The sequence below is a fragment of the Astatotilapia calliptera genome, chromosome 1 (assembly GCF_900246225.1).
Source record: "Astatotilapia calliptera chromosome 1, fAstCal1.2, whole genome shotgun sequence".
Classification (NCBI taxonomy): domain Eukaryota; kingdom Metazoa; phylum Chordata; class Actinopteri; order Cichliformes; family Cichlidae; genus Astatotilapia; species Astatotilapia calliptera.
In genome coordinates this window covers 8,352,474-8,370,658 of record NC_039302.1, presented here as the reverse complement: position 1 = coordinate 8,370,658, position 18,185 = coordinate 8,352,474, and the positions used below count along the sequence as shown (strand labels likewise).

Sequence of the window (18,185 nt, the reverse complement as noted above, 5' to 3'; positions counted from 1 at the left end):
AGCAGTATGTTGTTTTAGACAATGGGATATATAAAACTTAACTTCAAACTTTGTGAAGTGGAGTTGTAATGAGACTGCTCTCAGATTTTAATACAGTGCCTGTGTTTAAATATAGATGGGATCAAATATAAAGAAAAAATGTAGCCATTAAGCACTAATGCAGGTTGATTTTCATTTGTAGTATTAGTAATAAGATTTATGAAATCCACTCTGTTTAAAACATTCATATAATATTAAACAAGTGTTGGATCCTGGTATCAGGCACTAAAGAACTAAGAAGCGGGTGGTTATAATTTGCAGCCGTTGGCTACTGCTCAGCTCCTACTCACTGCTTAGTCATGGATCTCTCTGCATATACATGTAATAACTCAGCTTGCTGATTCTGCCTACACTGCTGATCTGGTGCTCACTCCCCCACATACTACATTAGCTTTGTAACAACTCATTTGTTAAAAGCCTGTTAAAATATTTCACTCCTTTTCTGTTTTATTTATATTGCACCAAATGACAACATAAGTCATCTCAGGGCACTTAAGATAGTAAGGTCAAGACCCTGCTTCACTTTTTAAGCAATCAACACTTTTGGCTATCAGGAGATTTCCTCTCATTCTACTTTTGGAATGTCTAGGTCCCAAAAGTAAGCCTGCACTCAGAGAGCAAAGTGCTCTGTTGGGATACGAGGTCTTTAAGACATGACGAAGCTTGATCATTAAGAAAGAGAAAATAAAATTTGGAGAAATCTGATCTCACTGGCTACTTCCCATCAGTACAGCAGCATTTTGGTTACACTGGAGGCATTTCAGAGTGCTGGAAGGCAACCTTGAGAATCTGAAATGTATCAGCCCTAGCACAAAACCCTGTGAAACCATATGATTAACTTTGGTATGTTTGTGTTTTGTTACTTTAACAGAAGAAATCTGGTAAAGTGTCTAACCATCAAGCCAAAGAGTGTGTTCCAGTCCCAGCACAGTTTAAAATGTAATCAGTGATGGGAAGTTCCTCTGGTCTTAGCTTCTTAGATTTTGATTGTCATACATGACGACACAGTGAGTCAGAATATCAATTTATATGGCAGCCAGAGTTTAAATTTATATTCTGACTTTAATCAAAGTAGTAACTTTGTGTTTTCAGTGTGTGAAGGGTTCACATAATGTCTCAAACCTGTGACCCTTTTGCCCATTTTCAGTGGCTTCCTGTGGTTCTGGTAAAAACTATATTAATATAACTTTAGAAATGAACATGAATGTTAACATTTTTATGTCTCTATACTTTCTTTAGCAATTCTTTACATTCTGCAGTTGTAAAACTGTGTGACTTATAATCAAATTAAAAAGAGGTTTTAATATTTTGTTAACTACAATGCTTGTCATAGCTATAGTCTATCACCTGGCACTTTATCTGCTTACTTTTGGATTCCAAAAACAAAAAATTGAAAGGTTGCCATGGAAAACAACAGTAAGCACATTTATTTGTTCACCACCCGAGCTGTTAGCTTACTGGTATGCTTCATCTCTCGTTGGTCTTTAACTTTTTTTTCTTTTCATTGTTCTTCCCTTTTTTTGAGCAGTGACTGCAGAGTAGTCACATGTTAAAAGATTTATTGTTAGGCTCAAATATGTTTTGTGACTCCACATTGATTTCTTTTGGTTAAAAATTACACAAAAATGTCTTTTGATTGTAAAGGTTACCAACCGGTGGCTTAGACAATAAATTTGCTCTGTTTTTTTAAAGGTGTAAGATAACGGCTTTGTTTAATGGTAGTAAAATACGTTTTTATTTGTACTATAATCACATTTATAGTTATTAGTTGTATGTGTGAAAGCTGGAGATTGTAGTGAGTGCTTGTGTACTGACTGTATAAACAGAACTGAAAATGCTGTTCCGTTATGAAATCATTATAACTGACTGAAAATCTGCTGTCTCTTGTAGCATGGGGGTCTTAGAGGAGAAAAAGGAAACATGTGGGACCATCTGCCTGAAATACCTGCTGTTTGCTTTCAACTTTCTCTTTTGGGTAAGTTTTCATTTAAGCGACCTCGAGCCTGTGCCGAGGAATTAACTGTTGAAATGTTTGCATTGAGCACAGATGCACAAATGCTTTGGACAGATTTTTTTTGTTATATCTGATATCACTGTGGTGGTGTTGTTCCTGCATCATTATAATAATGTTGGTCCAGGATCAATATTGCAACTGACCAGTCACGTTATCGTGAAATACTTACTTCTTTTGGTAAGTATTTCAAGTGTTTTCTTTATTAATTTATGCAATATAAAAATATATTATCAAGTCAGTTTTGCTGTTAGCCAAATTTAGGTTATTAATGTTAGTTTGCTAGTGATAGTTCGTTAATAGCATTAGCTAACTTCTTGCTAATGCTAACTGAATGCTTAGGCAGTGTCATTGGTCAGTTGCAGTGCTGACATCATTACGATGCAACGCAATGTCACAGCAAAGCGTGTAATAGATGCTGGTCCACTGTGTGGATGTCACGTTTTGCCTCTCGTAAGCGTGAAATGGACAGGATGTTCAAGTTGCAGTAAGCTGCAGTACCAGCAGAGGGAGATATTTTGTTTTAAGCAACCACAAATACAGTCACAGGGAACCATTTAAAGAGACATTACTAACACATTTGCGTGTAAATAGATATCAGGCACCTAGCTTAATAATTTCTGGCATACAAGGGGCCTAGAATGTACTTTATACCATCGTTGGTCACGACCATCTTCTTTGCTTTAAATATATTATCTCCCACTGCTGGTACTGCCTCTTAAGCATGTGTGACTTCTACACCCTTCTGGTGGATTCTGGCTGGTGAGATGATGTAAGAACAACACCAATACAGGGGTATTTTTTTCTTTTTCTTTTTTTAAAGAAATCCAATGGAATTGTATATGTTTTACCTGTTGGCTTAGCTGCTAATTTTATTAATTATAACAACATTCCCCCACAAATCAGGTGAGGGGAAAATAATTGAAAGCCACAAGTTTTCACACAAGCTTTAACAAACTAAAGGTGTAAGAGTCTCTCTCCTTTCACACTAATATGCATACACACAGTATACCTTCATATTAACCAGCTCTTTTTGGTAATATGATATAAATAGGAGAAATTGGCTCGAAAACCCTCTCTGAGGACATTAACAAAGCCTTCTTTATTTGGGCAGTAGATAAATGCCTGCTGCTATTCCAGTTCATGTAGTCAAAGGCAAGCTGCATATTTTTACAGAGGACAAAGGCGATGCGTTCAAAGCCTTATTTCCCTCAGACTTTCCAATGTCAAGAATGTGTTGTTCTGAACTCATCATCTGAATGCGTGTGTAAAATAAGAGTCAAACATCAGTGTGGCACCCTTACTGTCTGAACCCCACTCATTCTTGGTGTGAAGTCACACTTGCAGCTCTGCCCATATGTGATAATCATCTGTCTGCCAAAGAATCAGATCTTTCTCAAATTGGCAGACAAATAGAGCATCTTCAGTGCCAGAGTTACAGCCGTGTGAATATTTCACACTAAACCAAATCGTTTGAAATTTGCCTTGCAGTTATTTACATGGTCTCTGGTGGTTATTAAATCAGTTTGGAAAAAGGTATATAGCAACAGTCATTGCAGCCAGAAATATCTTGACTGAAGTTCAGACACCAAAATGAACACTTTGCCACACTATAAAGCATTTCGCTAAATGGCAGCCGTCCATTTACCCCAGGAGTAACATATGGTCACAGTGTCTGGGTTTTTATTGAAGTGCGTGGTTTGATCAAATTTGAAGAGAACTGAACACGCAGATTGAACTCAAATTGAGTGAAGAACAAAATAGGTAAATATTTTTAAATAAGATTAAGATTTACTCAGACATTGCAGGTTTTTCATAAAGTAAAAACACTGCAAGATCAGTTTGGGTTCTTTTGGACCATTACATCTTTGGGGTTTTAGTTTTTACAGTTGTGACATTGATACAGTATTTTCAGGACACTCCCTGATTAAAAATGAGCAAAAATTTTACATTTCATGCATAAAAGGATTTGCTATTTGTATCATTTTGTGTTGTATATGACCTTTTAAATATCATCAAACATCTGCTTCATATCTACAATATTTTAAATACAAACAAACAGACACTACATTACAGTGCAGTACGTTGCCCTTTAAACAAACTACTCCTTGGAGGAAATATTAAAAAGAAATGTAACATTTGGGGATCAGTGATAACTTAAACTTTGTTAAAGATAGACAGAGGAAGCTTCCTATTTGTTCAGACCTTCTCGACTGTCAGATTCTTCCCCTATTACCGCTTGCTGCCACTGGGGGTCACTAAAGCTTGCATGTCTTTTATACAGCTTTTGAATACAGAGAGGTAATAAACTAAAGAAAAACCTGAACCCTAAAGCAAAGGGGTCCAGTGGACTTGATGTGCTGTGCGGGGAATTTTGATGGCATGGTTTAGGCCAAACTGCCCAACCCTAAAAACGATGGTTCACTCTGAATCAATATAATCTACTGGTTGATTGCCACTAAAAGTAAACAGTATAAATAGATTACGAGTGAAGAGTGAAGGCTGTTGTGCTACACCTTTGTTTGGTGTTTTACTGCCACTGTTTCTGGGTGTGGTTCTGTCTGAGTCAGTGTCTAGTTTCTGTGGCCATCATCCTCTCTTTTAAATTAAATCTAAATTAGGCAGGCAGTTAGATTGACTGCTTTGGCATGAAGACAGATTTCTGTTGCACTGCTGCACCATCTGCTGACTCGTCTTGCTAATATTGTATTGATTTAATTCTCCTCATATTCTCTTTAACTGTTAGCTCGGGTAATGCCGAAGATGTGAGACAATGGCGGTAGTTTCGTGCTGGGTTTAATGACTAATTCTCTTTAATTAATCAGGCAGTAAACCATATGGTTGCTTTAAAAATGTTTGAAATTGAAAATTGTTAAAGAAGTGCCACAGCTAATGATAGTTTTATTTGAATAAATTAGGCAATTATTTTTGACATTTAATGCGTAAAATGTTAATAACAGCAAACAAATGTCATTCACAATTCTTCGAGCCTGAGCCTAGCCAAGAACTTCATTACTTTGCTTGTTTGGTCACCGTCCAAAAAGAACTATAAATAACAAAGAAGCAGCGGTTCCTTAAATGAAAATCATTAAACAGTTAAAGTGCGTGATTTAGTTTCAAATTCTTTCTGTCGAGAAACGATTGATCTGTCGCTGGGGCTGAGTTTGTATTCTCTTTAAACATGTCACCACAGCACCACAACCCCAACCTTCAGTTATCTCGCAACAGAAACTGATTCAGGTCTGGATCCTGTGTGGCAGCGGTGGGTCGTATTTTTGACAGATATTAATTTTAGGCTCCTACTTTGTCACTCTGAAGCCGACTTGGGAGATTAATAATTGAAACCTTTTTATCACTCTCAGCTTCAGTGTTGTTCAGTGTTCTGCACCACAGTCGTGGTTCTCGTTTCCCAGGCTGGCCGCTGGCAGAAACTGAACTCATCATGTGCTCTTCTCCCAGTTGGCAGGGGGCGTTGTAATGGCGGTGGGTGTTTGGACCTTGGTCCTGAAGAGCGACTACATCAGCCTTCTCTCCTCCAAGACCTACGCTGCCTCCGCCTACATATTGGTCCTGGCTGGAGTCATCGTCATGGTAACAGGCGTGCTGGGCTGCTGTGCCACCTTCAAGGAGCAGAAAAGGCTACTGAGAGCGGTAAGAGATCACGTCAAGGTAGAGAGACAAAACATACGAGTGTGAAAATATCACAGAGTAGAACAGTAACAGCTAAACTGTGCCGCTTAAACAAAAACTGAGAGGATGACAGAGGCTGTAAGTCATTTTGTATATTCCTCCTACTACCATCTGTAATTAGAGAGTTCAACTTTCTTAGCCAACTGCACTTTACAGTATTAGCTCATAAACAATAAAAAAATAACATCATAAACAGTAACTTGTTGTTCTGTTGCTTAATGACTGGTCAGTTTATTACATTACAGCAAATATTGTTCTAAAACTGCCTTGGTGTACTGAACAGGAAGGACATTCAGTTAACTAAGAACAAAAGGCATTTCGAAGCATAGATATCAGTTCAAGAACCAGACTGTGTAAATATGTATGCATGTACTATGACTTAGTATGTACAGTATGTGCTACAATGTAACCACCTCCATTTGGAAAGCCACCATCAATACTAAGCAGGAGTAAAGAATTTCCATTCATACAGATTAGTTGCATGCTGTGGTGCAAATGTTTTCTGCGTGTTTGTTGAGGTATTTCCCCTCTTTGTTGTGATTAGGAGTCATGAGTCAAAAAAGTCATTATTACACATATTACACTGGACACTTTTCTTAAAAGTAATGCAATAATGTTCCTTAATTACTCCCAGGAAAAAGTCATTTGTTATACTAGTCGTTACTTTACTTTCATGGTACTAAATCCTTAATGAGGACACACATCTCTAAGATCTTTCTCTTAGTAGAAACAAGGTACATGAACAGGTAGAAAGTGAGGCTGCAGCCTGATGGGCAGTGTTGGTCAAGTTATTTGAAAAAAGTAATCAGTAACTAATTACTGATTACTTCCCCCAAAAAAGTAATCCCGTTACTTTACTGATTACTTATTTTCAAAGTAATTAATTACTTAGTTACTTAGTTACTTTTTAAAAACACGATTTACAACCTGAAGAGGTGATAAAGCGATAGATCTTTCAGCCCAATTCTACTTTTTCTACATAATCCATCATACAAAATGTAATCAAATGGAAAAGTCCCTTTTTTAAAACTTGTTTTATTAGTTTTAATCTTTTAACTTTATGCATCAAGCAAAAATTTAATTATATGCAACATTCTCTGACTGGAAGAAATTTGTTTAATATTTAAACCTATTTTCTGCACATTCCAGCACATAAAATAAAATATGTTTTGTGTTTACACTCAGTCTTTCAAATAGATGCAAGTAAAACACAGCAGAAAATAAATAACATCAAAGACTAGCGGTCCTGTTGCTCTATTTTCACCTGTAAAGCAGGACTGCGGTAGGCGGAGGTTTGCTCTGGTGCAGGTGTGCCGCGGTCAGTGGAAGAATCCGCGAGTTTCTCTGTGAGTTTCCCATTACGTCGTAGCTACTTGGTGCTTGCTCGGAAGTTTAGGGGTTTTTTTCGCTGTAAAAAGAAGTTTTCTTCCCACGCACGATGGACACTAATGTTTTTGTCACTTTTTATGGAATCAAACTCAAAGTAAGGTCAGTACTTCCACGCTTTAAACGCCGCACACTCATACTCTCTCCCGCACTCGATATATTATCCATTGTTGATCTGCACACAGCTGCTGTCACCAACGTCGCACTTGCTTACGTCACTGTCATGAGACATTCTCGCAAAAAAATCACGGTTTTAGTAACGCAGCGTTCCTACGGGAAAGTAACGGTAATCTAATTACCGATTTTGCAATAGTAATCCCTTACTTTACTCGTTACTTGAAAAAAGTAATCTGATTACAGTAACGCGTTACCTCTGCTGATGGGTCATCAGTTTGTTACCCGTTGGAGTTAAGGGTCTGACTGCTGGGCTCGGCATTCACTCAGCTTTGATTTTGGGTTCTTGGCTAGCTTAGCGTTAGCATTTTGTCTTGGTAAATGCTTGTAAAGAAACGAGGTTGTGTTAGTAGCATAATGTGGCTGTTTCTGTCCTGGATGCAGTTTTCCACTTTACTATTTATCTCATTCATTTGTGCAATAAAAGTAAATGGCCATATTCATGCTCTAGACTGTGTTGGTGTTTTCCTCCTCTGACATGCAAACTGAAATCAACAGATTGTAGTGGAAGTGCAAGAACCGATAACTGGTATCAATAAGCAGGCAGTCTAACAATTCCCAGGAATTGGACTACCTGGAACTGGTTTTCTACAAGAACCGGTTCTCGATTCCTCATCGTTAATCATCTTGATAGAGAATCGAACAAAAGGCAGCCAGCGTCTTTGCACTTTTAATGCCCTTAAAAAAGCCTGGAGAATTATTCTTGAAGATCACGGTGTTTCTAAAAAAATGTGGCCATAAGACATGTCTGTTTGCCTTATTCCATGTATATTTGCGCAATGCGACAATACAATGTAAAGGGGTAGTTCAAGACTTATACACAGTACTATGCAGACAGACATACACACAGACATGATGAGAGCAGTCGAGGTTGAGGTGTCAGCCTCAGTTGCATTCACTTCAGACCAAACAAACACTTGATGGGAGCGTGTGCCCATATTTGATTTGGCACACGTCGTACACAGACTCAGCACAAGGTTCTGCCAATAGAGACACCTGCATGGCACTAAAACCAGCTCAAAATAGAAACGCATAGAAACCCACTCTTGCACAAACGCTCACTGTGCTCATCCAAACATTTCCACATGGTAAACTTATGCAAGCGCACCACTGTGGGCAGAGCTTAAATGTTTGTGTTACAAGCTTTGCCAGAACAGCTTTGCTTCATTGGCATAAGTCCACTTACTGTAAGTATTTTCTGTAGTACAAGAATAGCATTTCAAACAAAGTTATGTGTTATTGATGACATTGATTCTTCCCTCACAGGAAGCAGGAAAGGTATTGTTGTCTGCATAGCCTCATATGCCAGTAGGGTGCTCATACATTATCTTATTCTTGCATTTTATTAGTGTGCTAGTGATGAGCAGCACTGTTTGTAATGGCTAAAGTTACTGAAAAAGACTCCCTTTAATTTCCTATCTGGAAACAGCCAACCGAAAAATATTCAGTCACATGCAAGTGGAATTACGATCTAGTTAAATGGAAAAACAAGATTAGTTACCTCATCAAGATTGGTATCTTGATGATTAGGAAAGTTTTTTGTTGAGTATAATTGATTTGGAGCTGTCTGTTGCTTTTGTCCTTATTGAATTTTGAAGAACAATACACTCAAATGTGGGTGTTGGCTGTAGTTCTCAGAGCAACGAGTGATGGGAATCTGGGCTTTCGATGTTTCAAAATGTAATTAAATAGCCTAATAGATTTGTGTAAAATACATGAAGAAGTACCCACTTTCTCCATTTTATTTGATTCATAACGAGATGCGTGCACCACCTCTTATCGTTTTTCTGTGTGTGGGAGGGGGGGTTGAAATGCTTGGTGCAACTCGAAGAGTTGAGATTAGGGCGATGAATCACGGTGAAAGAATGAACTTGTCGACAAGGAGAGATGCTATCGAGATTGTTAAAGAGGGTGAGCATAAGGGCGGGGGGTGGGGGTGGGGGGGGGTGGAGGCGGATTAATTGTTGTTGTTATATTTTGTGTGCGGTGAGTGCCTAGTACCTGCTGAGAGTACACAAGAGCGGCGGTGATTGGCAGCACAGTCCTGTACCGTAAAGGTCACAAGTTCTAACAGCAGAAAAAGCTGATCCAGCCTTGGCGTCATCAGGACATTCTGCAGCTGTATGACTTAAACAAAGTCACTGCAGTTGCCTTTTAATTAAAGCGAAGGTCCTGTCAGACAGTAAGTAAAGATGTTTGCGATGTATGCTCTGTGCAAAGTATGAGAAGTCAGAAGGACAAAGGAGAACAACTGTCCCGTGGGAAGAGTCGGTTGGGATCTGTCTGCAAACACACAACTTCATTGTGTTGTTGGAGAAAAGCAAAAGAACAAAGGAATGACTCGGGGAAAGCAGAGAGAAACTTTTGCTTTCCAAATGACAGAGCCAAATGGAAAGCAGTCCAAACAGAGGCCGGATCCACCTGTGGAGAAACTGACTTCATGCAGTTTGACTGCACATGTTACAAGCTCGAGTGTTCCTTGGTCTCTGCCCTTCTCTCCCTTTTCTGTGTTTGCCTTGACTTCTTAATGCATTTACAATATAGGGCATTAGTGTATCAACTGAAAGACCACAAAAACTGCTTACAATTTGTTATTAATAATCAAGGTATTGATGTGTTTGATATGAAAGATACCAGCACAAATGAAAAACTGGAGCAGTCATTCCACTTTGAGTCGCACCGTCTCTCATCATCGGTTTTACTTCAAATCATTTTTTTCTTATCTGCCTATATTTGTTTTTTTTTCTTTCTTTCATTTGAATTATATTTATCTCAGTCAACAGGCAGACAGTTTTGCATGCAGAAGCAGAGGTTAATGATGGCTACTTTATAGTTCAATTAAACTTGCAGCCTGCCTGTTCTGTTAACTGGTGGGTTTTTGCAACCTGGTTAAAGATCACTGTCAACATTTGACAAGCCACACAGCTGATTCTGAGATCTCTCATAGGTTTCAAGAAACTAGAAGAAAAATTTGGTGTTAGTGTTAAAGCCATTCCTACTCCTGTAAATACATCTAAATGTGGCAGAAATAATGACATACATAATTCTTTGTGTAAAGCTTGGTCTCGGTTTGTGGTCTAAATCGTAGAGTTGGTGCTTAGTTTGACATCTTTGAATAGCCTCTCTGTTTGTGTTTGTGTGCTTGTTTTTTGATGCATGGTGCATTTTGAAGAGTTAGGATTACGGCCATGAATCACAGCGAAGGAATGAACTTGGCAAGAGAGAGCAAACATGGAGAACATAATGGGAGTTTTGTGTGTGTGTGTTTGTGTGTGTGTGTGTACACCATCCTGACTTTATCTTGCACATCAAAAGAAGCAAATTCATGGCATCTTGTCGCTACATCTTGGAGGCATTTGCATTTTTAACTCATTAGGACATCTTCATCCAGAATCTTTTATTTATGAATTTCAAATCGTCCATAAAAGTGCAGCTGACGTCTCCCTCTTCTATAATAAATTTGACTGATCATCTTATTTATTTATATATTTTTAATATCATTCAGCTACATTTGCTGGCGATATTGCCTGCATGCATTTTTTCCAACTTACCTTTTATGAGCTGGACAGGTAAGATAATTTTTCAGTCCACATGGAAAAAACAAGAGCCTAAAATATCATGTCATCACTACCTAATAACCAATATGTGTTTCATATTGTACCAAGTCTTTTAAAAACAAAGTGCATAAAGATAGAATTTCAAAATCGCTCTTTGCTAAATTATTCTTATATTTATTGAGTGTAGGCACAACAGTGGTTCATCTTTTGACTTGGGTGCCTTTTTATACTTGATTGAATCATAGGTCCGTGTTAAGTGGCTTGACAAACAACATGTGCAAAGGTTTTTGAAAGACCTTTAGAAAGCCAGAAGAGCTATTGCTCAAGATTACTTTAAAGACTTTTGAAAAAGTGGCTCAAGAGGGCTGCTTCAAGACTTTTGCACATTACCTGTTGAGAGAATTCAATAAAAAAACTTAAACTACAGGTAATGGGTAAATAGATAAACAAAAAACTAAATAACTAATAACCACTATCAGAAAGTTGTGGACTTCTGATTCAAGTTTCTCCAGTTTGAGGATTTTATATTTTTTAAATAATCAACATTTTTAAGAAATGCAGCTGAACCTTTGCATTCACCAGCAAGCAAAGTGCATTTAATGAGTAAGGCGATTACACGCCCCGCTAGCAACTAAATTACAAAAGGTGGCTGGTTCAGTACCTTGAAAGGCCAACACTCATCCAACTGTGATCGGTACGATTAAAAGTCACCTTCAGCATGACTTTGTTGCTCCAGGCTTAGTAATTGTAAAGGCAGCACTACGCTTCCAATAAAACCTGAAATGGAGACACAGTTAAACATTGATGTGCATGCAAATATGGGTTTCTTCTTTGCAGCACTATATTGTTCACTGTGGCGGAGGTACATTCAGATGAAGGAGAGAAAATGTTACATACACTCTGGAGTAAAACACATGCTGTCAAAGTAGGACACTAAAAGCCAAAGAACTCTGTTCAAATATTATCTAATAACCACAGCAATGTGCGAGTGATTTGACTCTGATATGTTAGCTGTGTGAGAGAAAAAAGAAAACTGTAGTTCAGTCAGAAAGCCTACATGGAAAGGATGCAGTGGAGTCTGAGGCCAACACAGTGCTTTAGAAAGCATTTTATTCATATGAACCTGCTGAGAGTCATTTTGGCAGTAATTACCCTGTACCCTTAAGTCACCCGGGAGAAGACTGGAAGCGCAGACGTAAAATGAGAGAGACTGTGCCTGAGATCTCGAGGAGGCCCGCAAAGTCGATGCAGTCAGTAATTCGTCTCTATAGCCAACAACAAGTTCTCTGTCACGCCCTGTGTACGTCACTGTCCGTGTGGGATCAGTCTGGAAAAGCTGTGCGTGCGATTGTGTGCAAAGGAGTGAGAACAGGCAGAGCCACACGACACAGTTATGTCACAGTATCAGGGAAGTGGCCTTAATTCTATGTATGTTCAATTGCAACTGTATATACTGTAGGCTGCAGGTGATGTTGTGATTGATGTTTAAAATATATACATATATAAAATATTAAAATATTTACATATATAATCATAAATTGGAGGAAGGTGTTTTTTTCTATGGAATGTTATTACTAAAACCACAGATTTATATTTGGGGTATAATATAAGTGAGAAAAATCTAATAATCCTGTTGCCTAATAAGAGTTTCAGATGACATCAGAGACATTTTAAGCAAGTTTTCATCATTGTTTTGACTTTTTTTTTTCCTTTTTGCAGCAGAACATTTTACACCTAAAATATATTATCTAACTCAATAGTCTCCGGAAATTAAAGAAGGAGAAATTAGATGTGAAATATCATTGAAAATGCGATAAAAGCGTATCTAATCCTGCAGTGTCTCCTTTATAAGTCATCCCACAGATGTCCTCATACACGCGTATGAGATCACTTTACACGTGGTAAGTATCAAATCCAGATTAATCCAATCATGGGAGGAAAATGATGTAAAAACAACATCATGCCAGGTGTGCATGGATTAAAAAAAACGAAACTATATCTGTATTTTCATGTGTTGTCTTTCTCTTCAAACCCTCAACACTGCATCAAATGCATCTTGAAGTCTGCTCAGCATTCAGGCTCAGAGCTGCTCGGAGATCTAATCAGCAGCAGCTATCAAATCAAAGGCCCAAGTCCTTTTTACCGGGCTGATTTTCTCCCCTGTGGAAGCAGCAGTCCAGAGGAATTTAGGCCAAGGTTTGGGTCAGATAATAATCTCTTCTTGTCTTTAATTCTGAAGAGGAGAAGTTCAACTTTTCACTTGGCTTGAAAGGCAGACGCTCCCCCTAATTTTCCAATGGGCTTGGTCACGAATCAGATGCAAATGATAAACTCTGTGACATGTGCCACTCTGCAGTGACTCAAAAGTTTTGCAGTTTCATCCTGGAATCTTACTCAGAGCAAAAGAGCAGAACAAGAGTGGATGATTAAGCAGAGAACGGTATTATTGTAATTTTGTCATCTGTTTTATGTTCTGGCAGAGTCATTTATCTACTTTACACTGTTACAAGGCTCTTAAGTCCACCTGTATGATATAATACCGTCCTTGGATTGGGTTATATCTACATGCATGAATGCCATAAACACTCAGTCTTGTGAATTTCCCGAATGTGTGAAATTTTTGTCTGTGTAAAGCTCTGCCATTTACTACCCTTAGAGTTCTAGAGTTCTACTTACAATATTTATATCAGCTGTACATTACTACATTAGACATTCTTGTTTTGACAGACAGCATCATAACAGTTTTGAAATAATGTCATTTAAATGTGTAACTTTTTTTAAAATGACAATTTAATGCTGCGTAATGATGCGTGAGCGTAATCAAATACTCTAAGGGAGGTTGTTGCATAGAATTCTTTCTTTGGTCATTATAGATAGACAGACAGCTTTTGCTTCACTGAAACAATTACCCACATCATTCCACCACTTTTATACTCGCAGGAACATTTCTCCTCCAAAGGTGTGTGACTGTGCAACTTTCTGCATTGTCTAGTTTTTGTATTTCTGATAGACAGCTTAATATAAGTTAGCCAACCCTTTGCCATTGCATTGTTTCTGTTTGGTTCTACCTCTCTAACAGTGCTGTGTGGATGACTTTGCTGCATGAGTGGGTTTGATTACATTATTCTTGCTCAAGGAAGGATGACACAGGGCCTTGGAAAGGAAACATAGTTCAAGCTGGCTTAAGAGAATCATGTTTCAAGTGGTGTCAAAGGCAGCCCCGCAAGCTGCCACATCACATTTGTAACCAACTGGTCGTGTCGCTTTATCACCATCCACTAACTGTAATTCCTTCTTCTCTGTGTTTCCAGTACTTCATTCTGCTGCTGTGTATCTTCCTGTTGGAGATCCTGGCCGGTGTCCTTGCTTATATCTACTATCAGCAGGTAATTCCCATTGTATCATTAAAAAAAACACCTTTCTTGTAATGTATGTATGTGTGAAATTGAAGGAGGAGCAGGTGGCAGATATTGCAAGAGTGGATATTTATTTTAGATGACAAAAAATGTAATTTCAACTCAGGTTAGCATTTTGTAACTTATTATAGCATCTTTAGTAAATCTGTGTTACCATCTCGCGTCGACTCCAGTCTGCTGTATTACAGTAAATCATCATCTGATATTAAAAAATGATGTTAAGGTGTGTAGCATATATTGCATTGTGCAAAAATTCAATAGAGCATGCTTGACAAATGTGTTGTGTCTCCTAATCCAAGCACGTAGTCAAAAGCATTGTAATAATACACAGACAACTGTTTCATTTCCCACATGGCATGTGCTCTGCTGTAATTTTAACCACGACAAAAACCAGCGTGAGAAACGAGATTCCAGAAAGGCCGTATAAGACGGCCCATTAAAAATACAAATATCTGACTGCCCATATTACTTGTGGTACATTGAGTCCAAATGGAATGAAAAATGCCTGCAGCAGGACACATAATAAGCCTGAATGCACTGTGTCAGAATCATTTCAAAGCATTTGCTTTGATTTTGAACTCAAATACACAGAATTTTCAAACTTATTTCATTTCACTCCACTAAAGAATGAAGAACCTTACTGGCAGGTTAATGACTGAAAAAAGTAGAAACACCACAGACTGTGTACTAAATGCACACGGTTTGGTTTTCAAGTGATTATTTTCTCGTGTGTAGTTAATGTATAAGCTAAACTAAAACTGACAGCCTCCCTCGGCACATTTCTGCTGTAGCACTGTAGAGTTATACTGACTGCACTGCAAACAAGAGCAAATGACAAGCATTTTTCCTTTAGGAATATTAACATGACATTGCTCTCTACCAACATCGCTCCCACCCCGCTTAGTCTTATAAGTGGCTTGTAGCTCAGGAACAGGACTTTTCTCAGTCTAGAGGTACACTGTTTTCACTTTAACTGCCTCTTTCATTAATGCACAGTTCATGAGCAGCCACTGAGGTCCATGGCTGTGTGCCGCTTCCTAAAGCTCTGTCTACTTTACTTGCCTCAAAATATTCTCACAAGCATTAAGTTGTGTTAAAGTCTCTAAAGCCTCTTCCCCTGTTATTAATCTTTTCACTCTCTCTGCTAATAAGTTGTGAGAACGATACCAAGATGAACAACTCATGTAACATGCTTGTAATTCACAAACGCACCCATTTTTAGCTACAGATTCTGCACAAGGGATTTGCTCAGACTTTATTTTGTTTTTGTAATCAGACATGATCATAAACCTCTTTGTGATTGCTTTGTTTGCGAGCTGCTTCCGTAGGTTGCTCATAGTTTGCATGAATTACTTGTCTGCAAACCTTCACCATTTAACTTTCACTATTATTACAAAAATAATTCTCATTTTTCAGGAGCCATTTGAAATTTCTCTCTGTCCCCAAATGGCTGAGATTTAGTGAACATGGTCAAACCTATGCAGAGGTGGTTATTCTGTCTGTGTTCAGACAGAAGTACCATGACACAACATGATATCCCTGTAAAGCTCGTTTTGTGTTCTTTCCAAAATCATTTTATATTTTGTCTCTAGCAAATATCTAGTAAATTGTAAAATGAGCTCACTGCTGGTCTGATCTTAAAGAAAAAAGGGTTAATAGACTTCAAACAGATGCCATGTATTAAAATACACACCTTATTCATAGACTGTTTTTAACAGGTTGTATTCATGCTGGTTTCTGATCTAAAGTTGTGCTTTGTAATATAAGAGTGACAGGGTTGGGCACTAGCAAAGTACTGAGCTTGCCCATAGTTTGATGAATGAAGCTGACTTGTCTACAAACACTCACCATTTTACTCTCTAAACCAGCGGTCCCCAACCCCCGGGCCTCGGACCGGTACCGGTCCGAGAGTTGTTTGGTATCGGGCCGCGACAGTTGAGGCTCAGGTGTGAAATGTATGGTTTTCAGGGTTTTTATCAGTTTTCAGCGTTATTTTGTTATCCTTTTTATCGTTAACTCTGTTTTCCTGGGTCTTTTCACGTGTGTTATGAATAAATCTTATTTTTTTCGGTACCGGTACTAGTTTTATTTTGTTGTATTTATCCGCAACACCTTAAAGGCCGGTCCGTGAAAATATTGTCGGGCAAAAAAGGTTGGGGACCGCTGCTCTAAACTGTAGTAAAACTTGAAAAAGTGCAATGCAAAACAGAAAACGTTGTGCCTCACCACAAGACGCAACTTTTATGTTGAAGGTAAACAGTCTTTGTTTACAGTGTGCGTCACACTTTTCAGAGTTTCTCTACGACTTGGCGAATAGTTTGCTACTGTTTGCAGACAAGTCTGTATGTGTCATACAAATGATTCGCAACCACAGCGACCTACTAGCAACACATGTAGGTTTATACAGTGCAGCACCGTATACTTACTAGTGACAGCTAGCAACCTCCCGGAACAGCTTATAGCCAGAAATACATTTTTTCCTAGCAAGCAGTGGTTGTCAGGGGGTCACTGACGCTGACAGTTTCCCAGGGATTGCCAGCAACCTTCAGCAGCAAATTGCAACTGGTGGTCCAGCCTTGTATGGCCTATTATTATCATTAACAGAAAACAAGCTAACAAAAGAAAAAGCATAATTCAAGTATATCAAAGACCCATGATGCTGTTCTTGCTTTTAAATGAATATGTATTCAATAAAACAGCAGTACTAAACTGCTCCTGTGTAAAGATGGGAAGCACTGAGATGCAGGTAATGGCTGTGGTTCATCCCAGTGTCATAGTCATGCGACCATCCATTGTGCCTGGAATTCATGTTTGCTCATACTCGTATGTGGTTAATGCAATGTCATGGTGTAGTTCACTCCCATACTGGCTCTCTCATACTTACGGAGTCCCTTTAAAATGTGAATGACTGTTTTCATTCACCGCTGCAGTGTTTCTGAAACTGTCAACAGGTAAAATGAAAACCTGAACACCTCCTCTTCTTTGTTTTCACCTCGCGTCTCTCATCTTTCTCTGCCCTCCCTTCCTCTCTTCATCATTCATTCCCTTGATATCTCCTTCATGCTTTGATTTACAGTGGTTTCCCAGCTGGCTTGTTGCCATAGAAACTGAGCCCCCCAGACCTTCCACTCCTGCGTTTTCTGCCACTGGTCTAGAGAACAAAAAAATAAATAAAATAAAACCCAAAAAACAGACTTCCTCTGCTTTTACACTAGCTTCGTCTTCATATGCCTCTCTGTTGTTAGAAGTACTTCCGTGATGTGTATTTTAAATCCCGTGTGCTATGATGTGCTGGAGAATCAGTAGTCGAAGCGACAAATTCATCACTTTAGGTCATGCTCTGTCGTGCTGCCTTCCCATTTTTGTTGGCTGATACTACATGTACACCTGTGTGCGTGTTTCTGAACAGTTGAATGATGAGCTGAAGCAGAACCTAAAGAAGACCATGACTGACGAGTATAATCAAACAAACTCCGAGCACATCACCAAGGCTGTAGACAAGCTGCAGCAGGAGGTAAGTGTCTGCAATGGATGAAGGAGTCCAGACACAAATGTTGTGCAGCTTTGTGAGATTTCTTTGCACATTTGGATTTCTACATTGGCCAGCGTGGATGGAATTTAGGTTGTTGCGTGCATCCACTTTTTCATATTGCAAATGAACCTGGACTTCCAAGCCAAAGTCACATGGACTCACATGTGGTTTGTTGATTGGACAGCCCTCATGCTACCCTATCATCTCATCAGATTAGAGATTTTGGAGATGGGAGCGAGTCAAAGTAAATCCAATTCAGTCCACGACTTCATCTAAGCATGATGGACTGGTCTGCACTCTCTGCTGTAATTTACCTTCTCTTCTAGCCAAACGAGCTGACAGTGCGTTAAGGAATGTGTAAATCTGAGGTGCTGTTAAGA

General features: G+C 38.7%; 1 protein-coding gene across 2 annotated transcripts in view; it reads left to right on the top strand.

Annotated features, from left to right (window-relative positions):
* LOC113018724 (CD151 antigen-like) overlaps positions 1-18,185 on the top strand; it is a 28,958-nt gene that overhangs the window by 7,575 nt on the left and 3,198 nt on the right. For both annotated transcript variants that reach the window (XM_026162062.1, XM_026162055.1), the window contains exons 2-5: positions 1,930-2,014; positions 5,510-5,701; positions 14,169-14,243; positions 17,683-17,787. In XM_026162062.1, the coding sequence (XP_026017847.1) occupies positions 1,931-2,014; positions 5,510-5,701; positions 14,169-14,243; positions 17,683-17,787 (456 nt within the window). In that variant the 5' untranslated portion in view covers position 1,930. The remainder of the gene's footprint in view (positions 1-1,929; positions 2,015-5,509; positions 5,702-14,168; positions 14,244-17,682; positions 17,788-18,185) is intronic.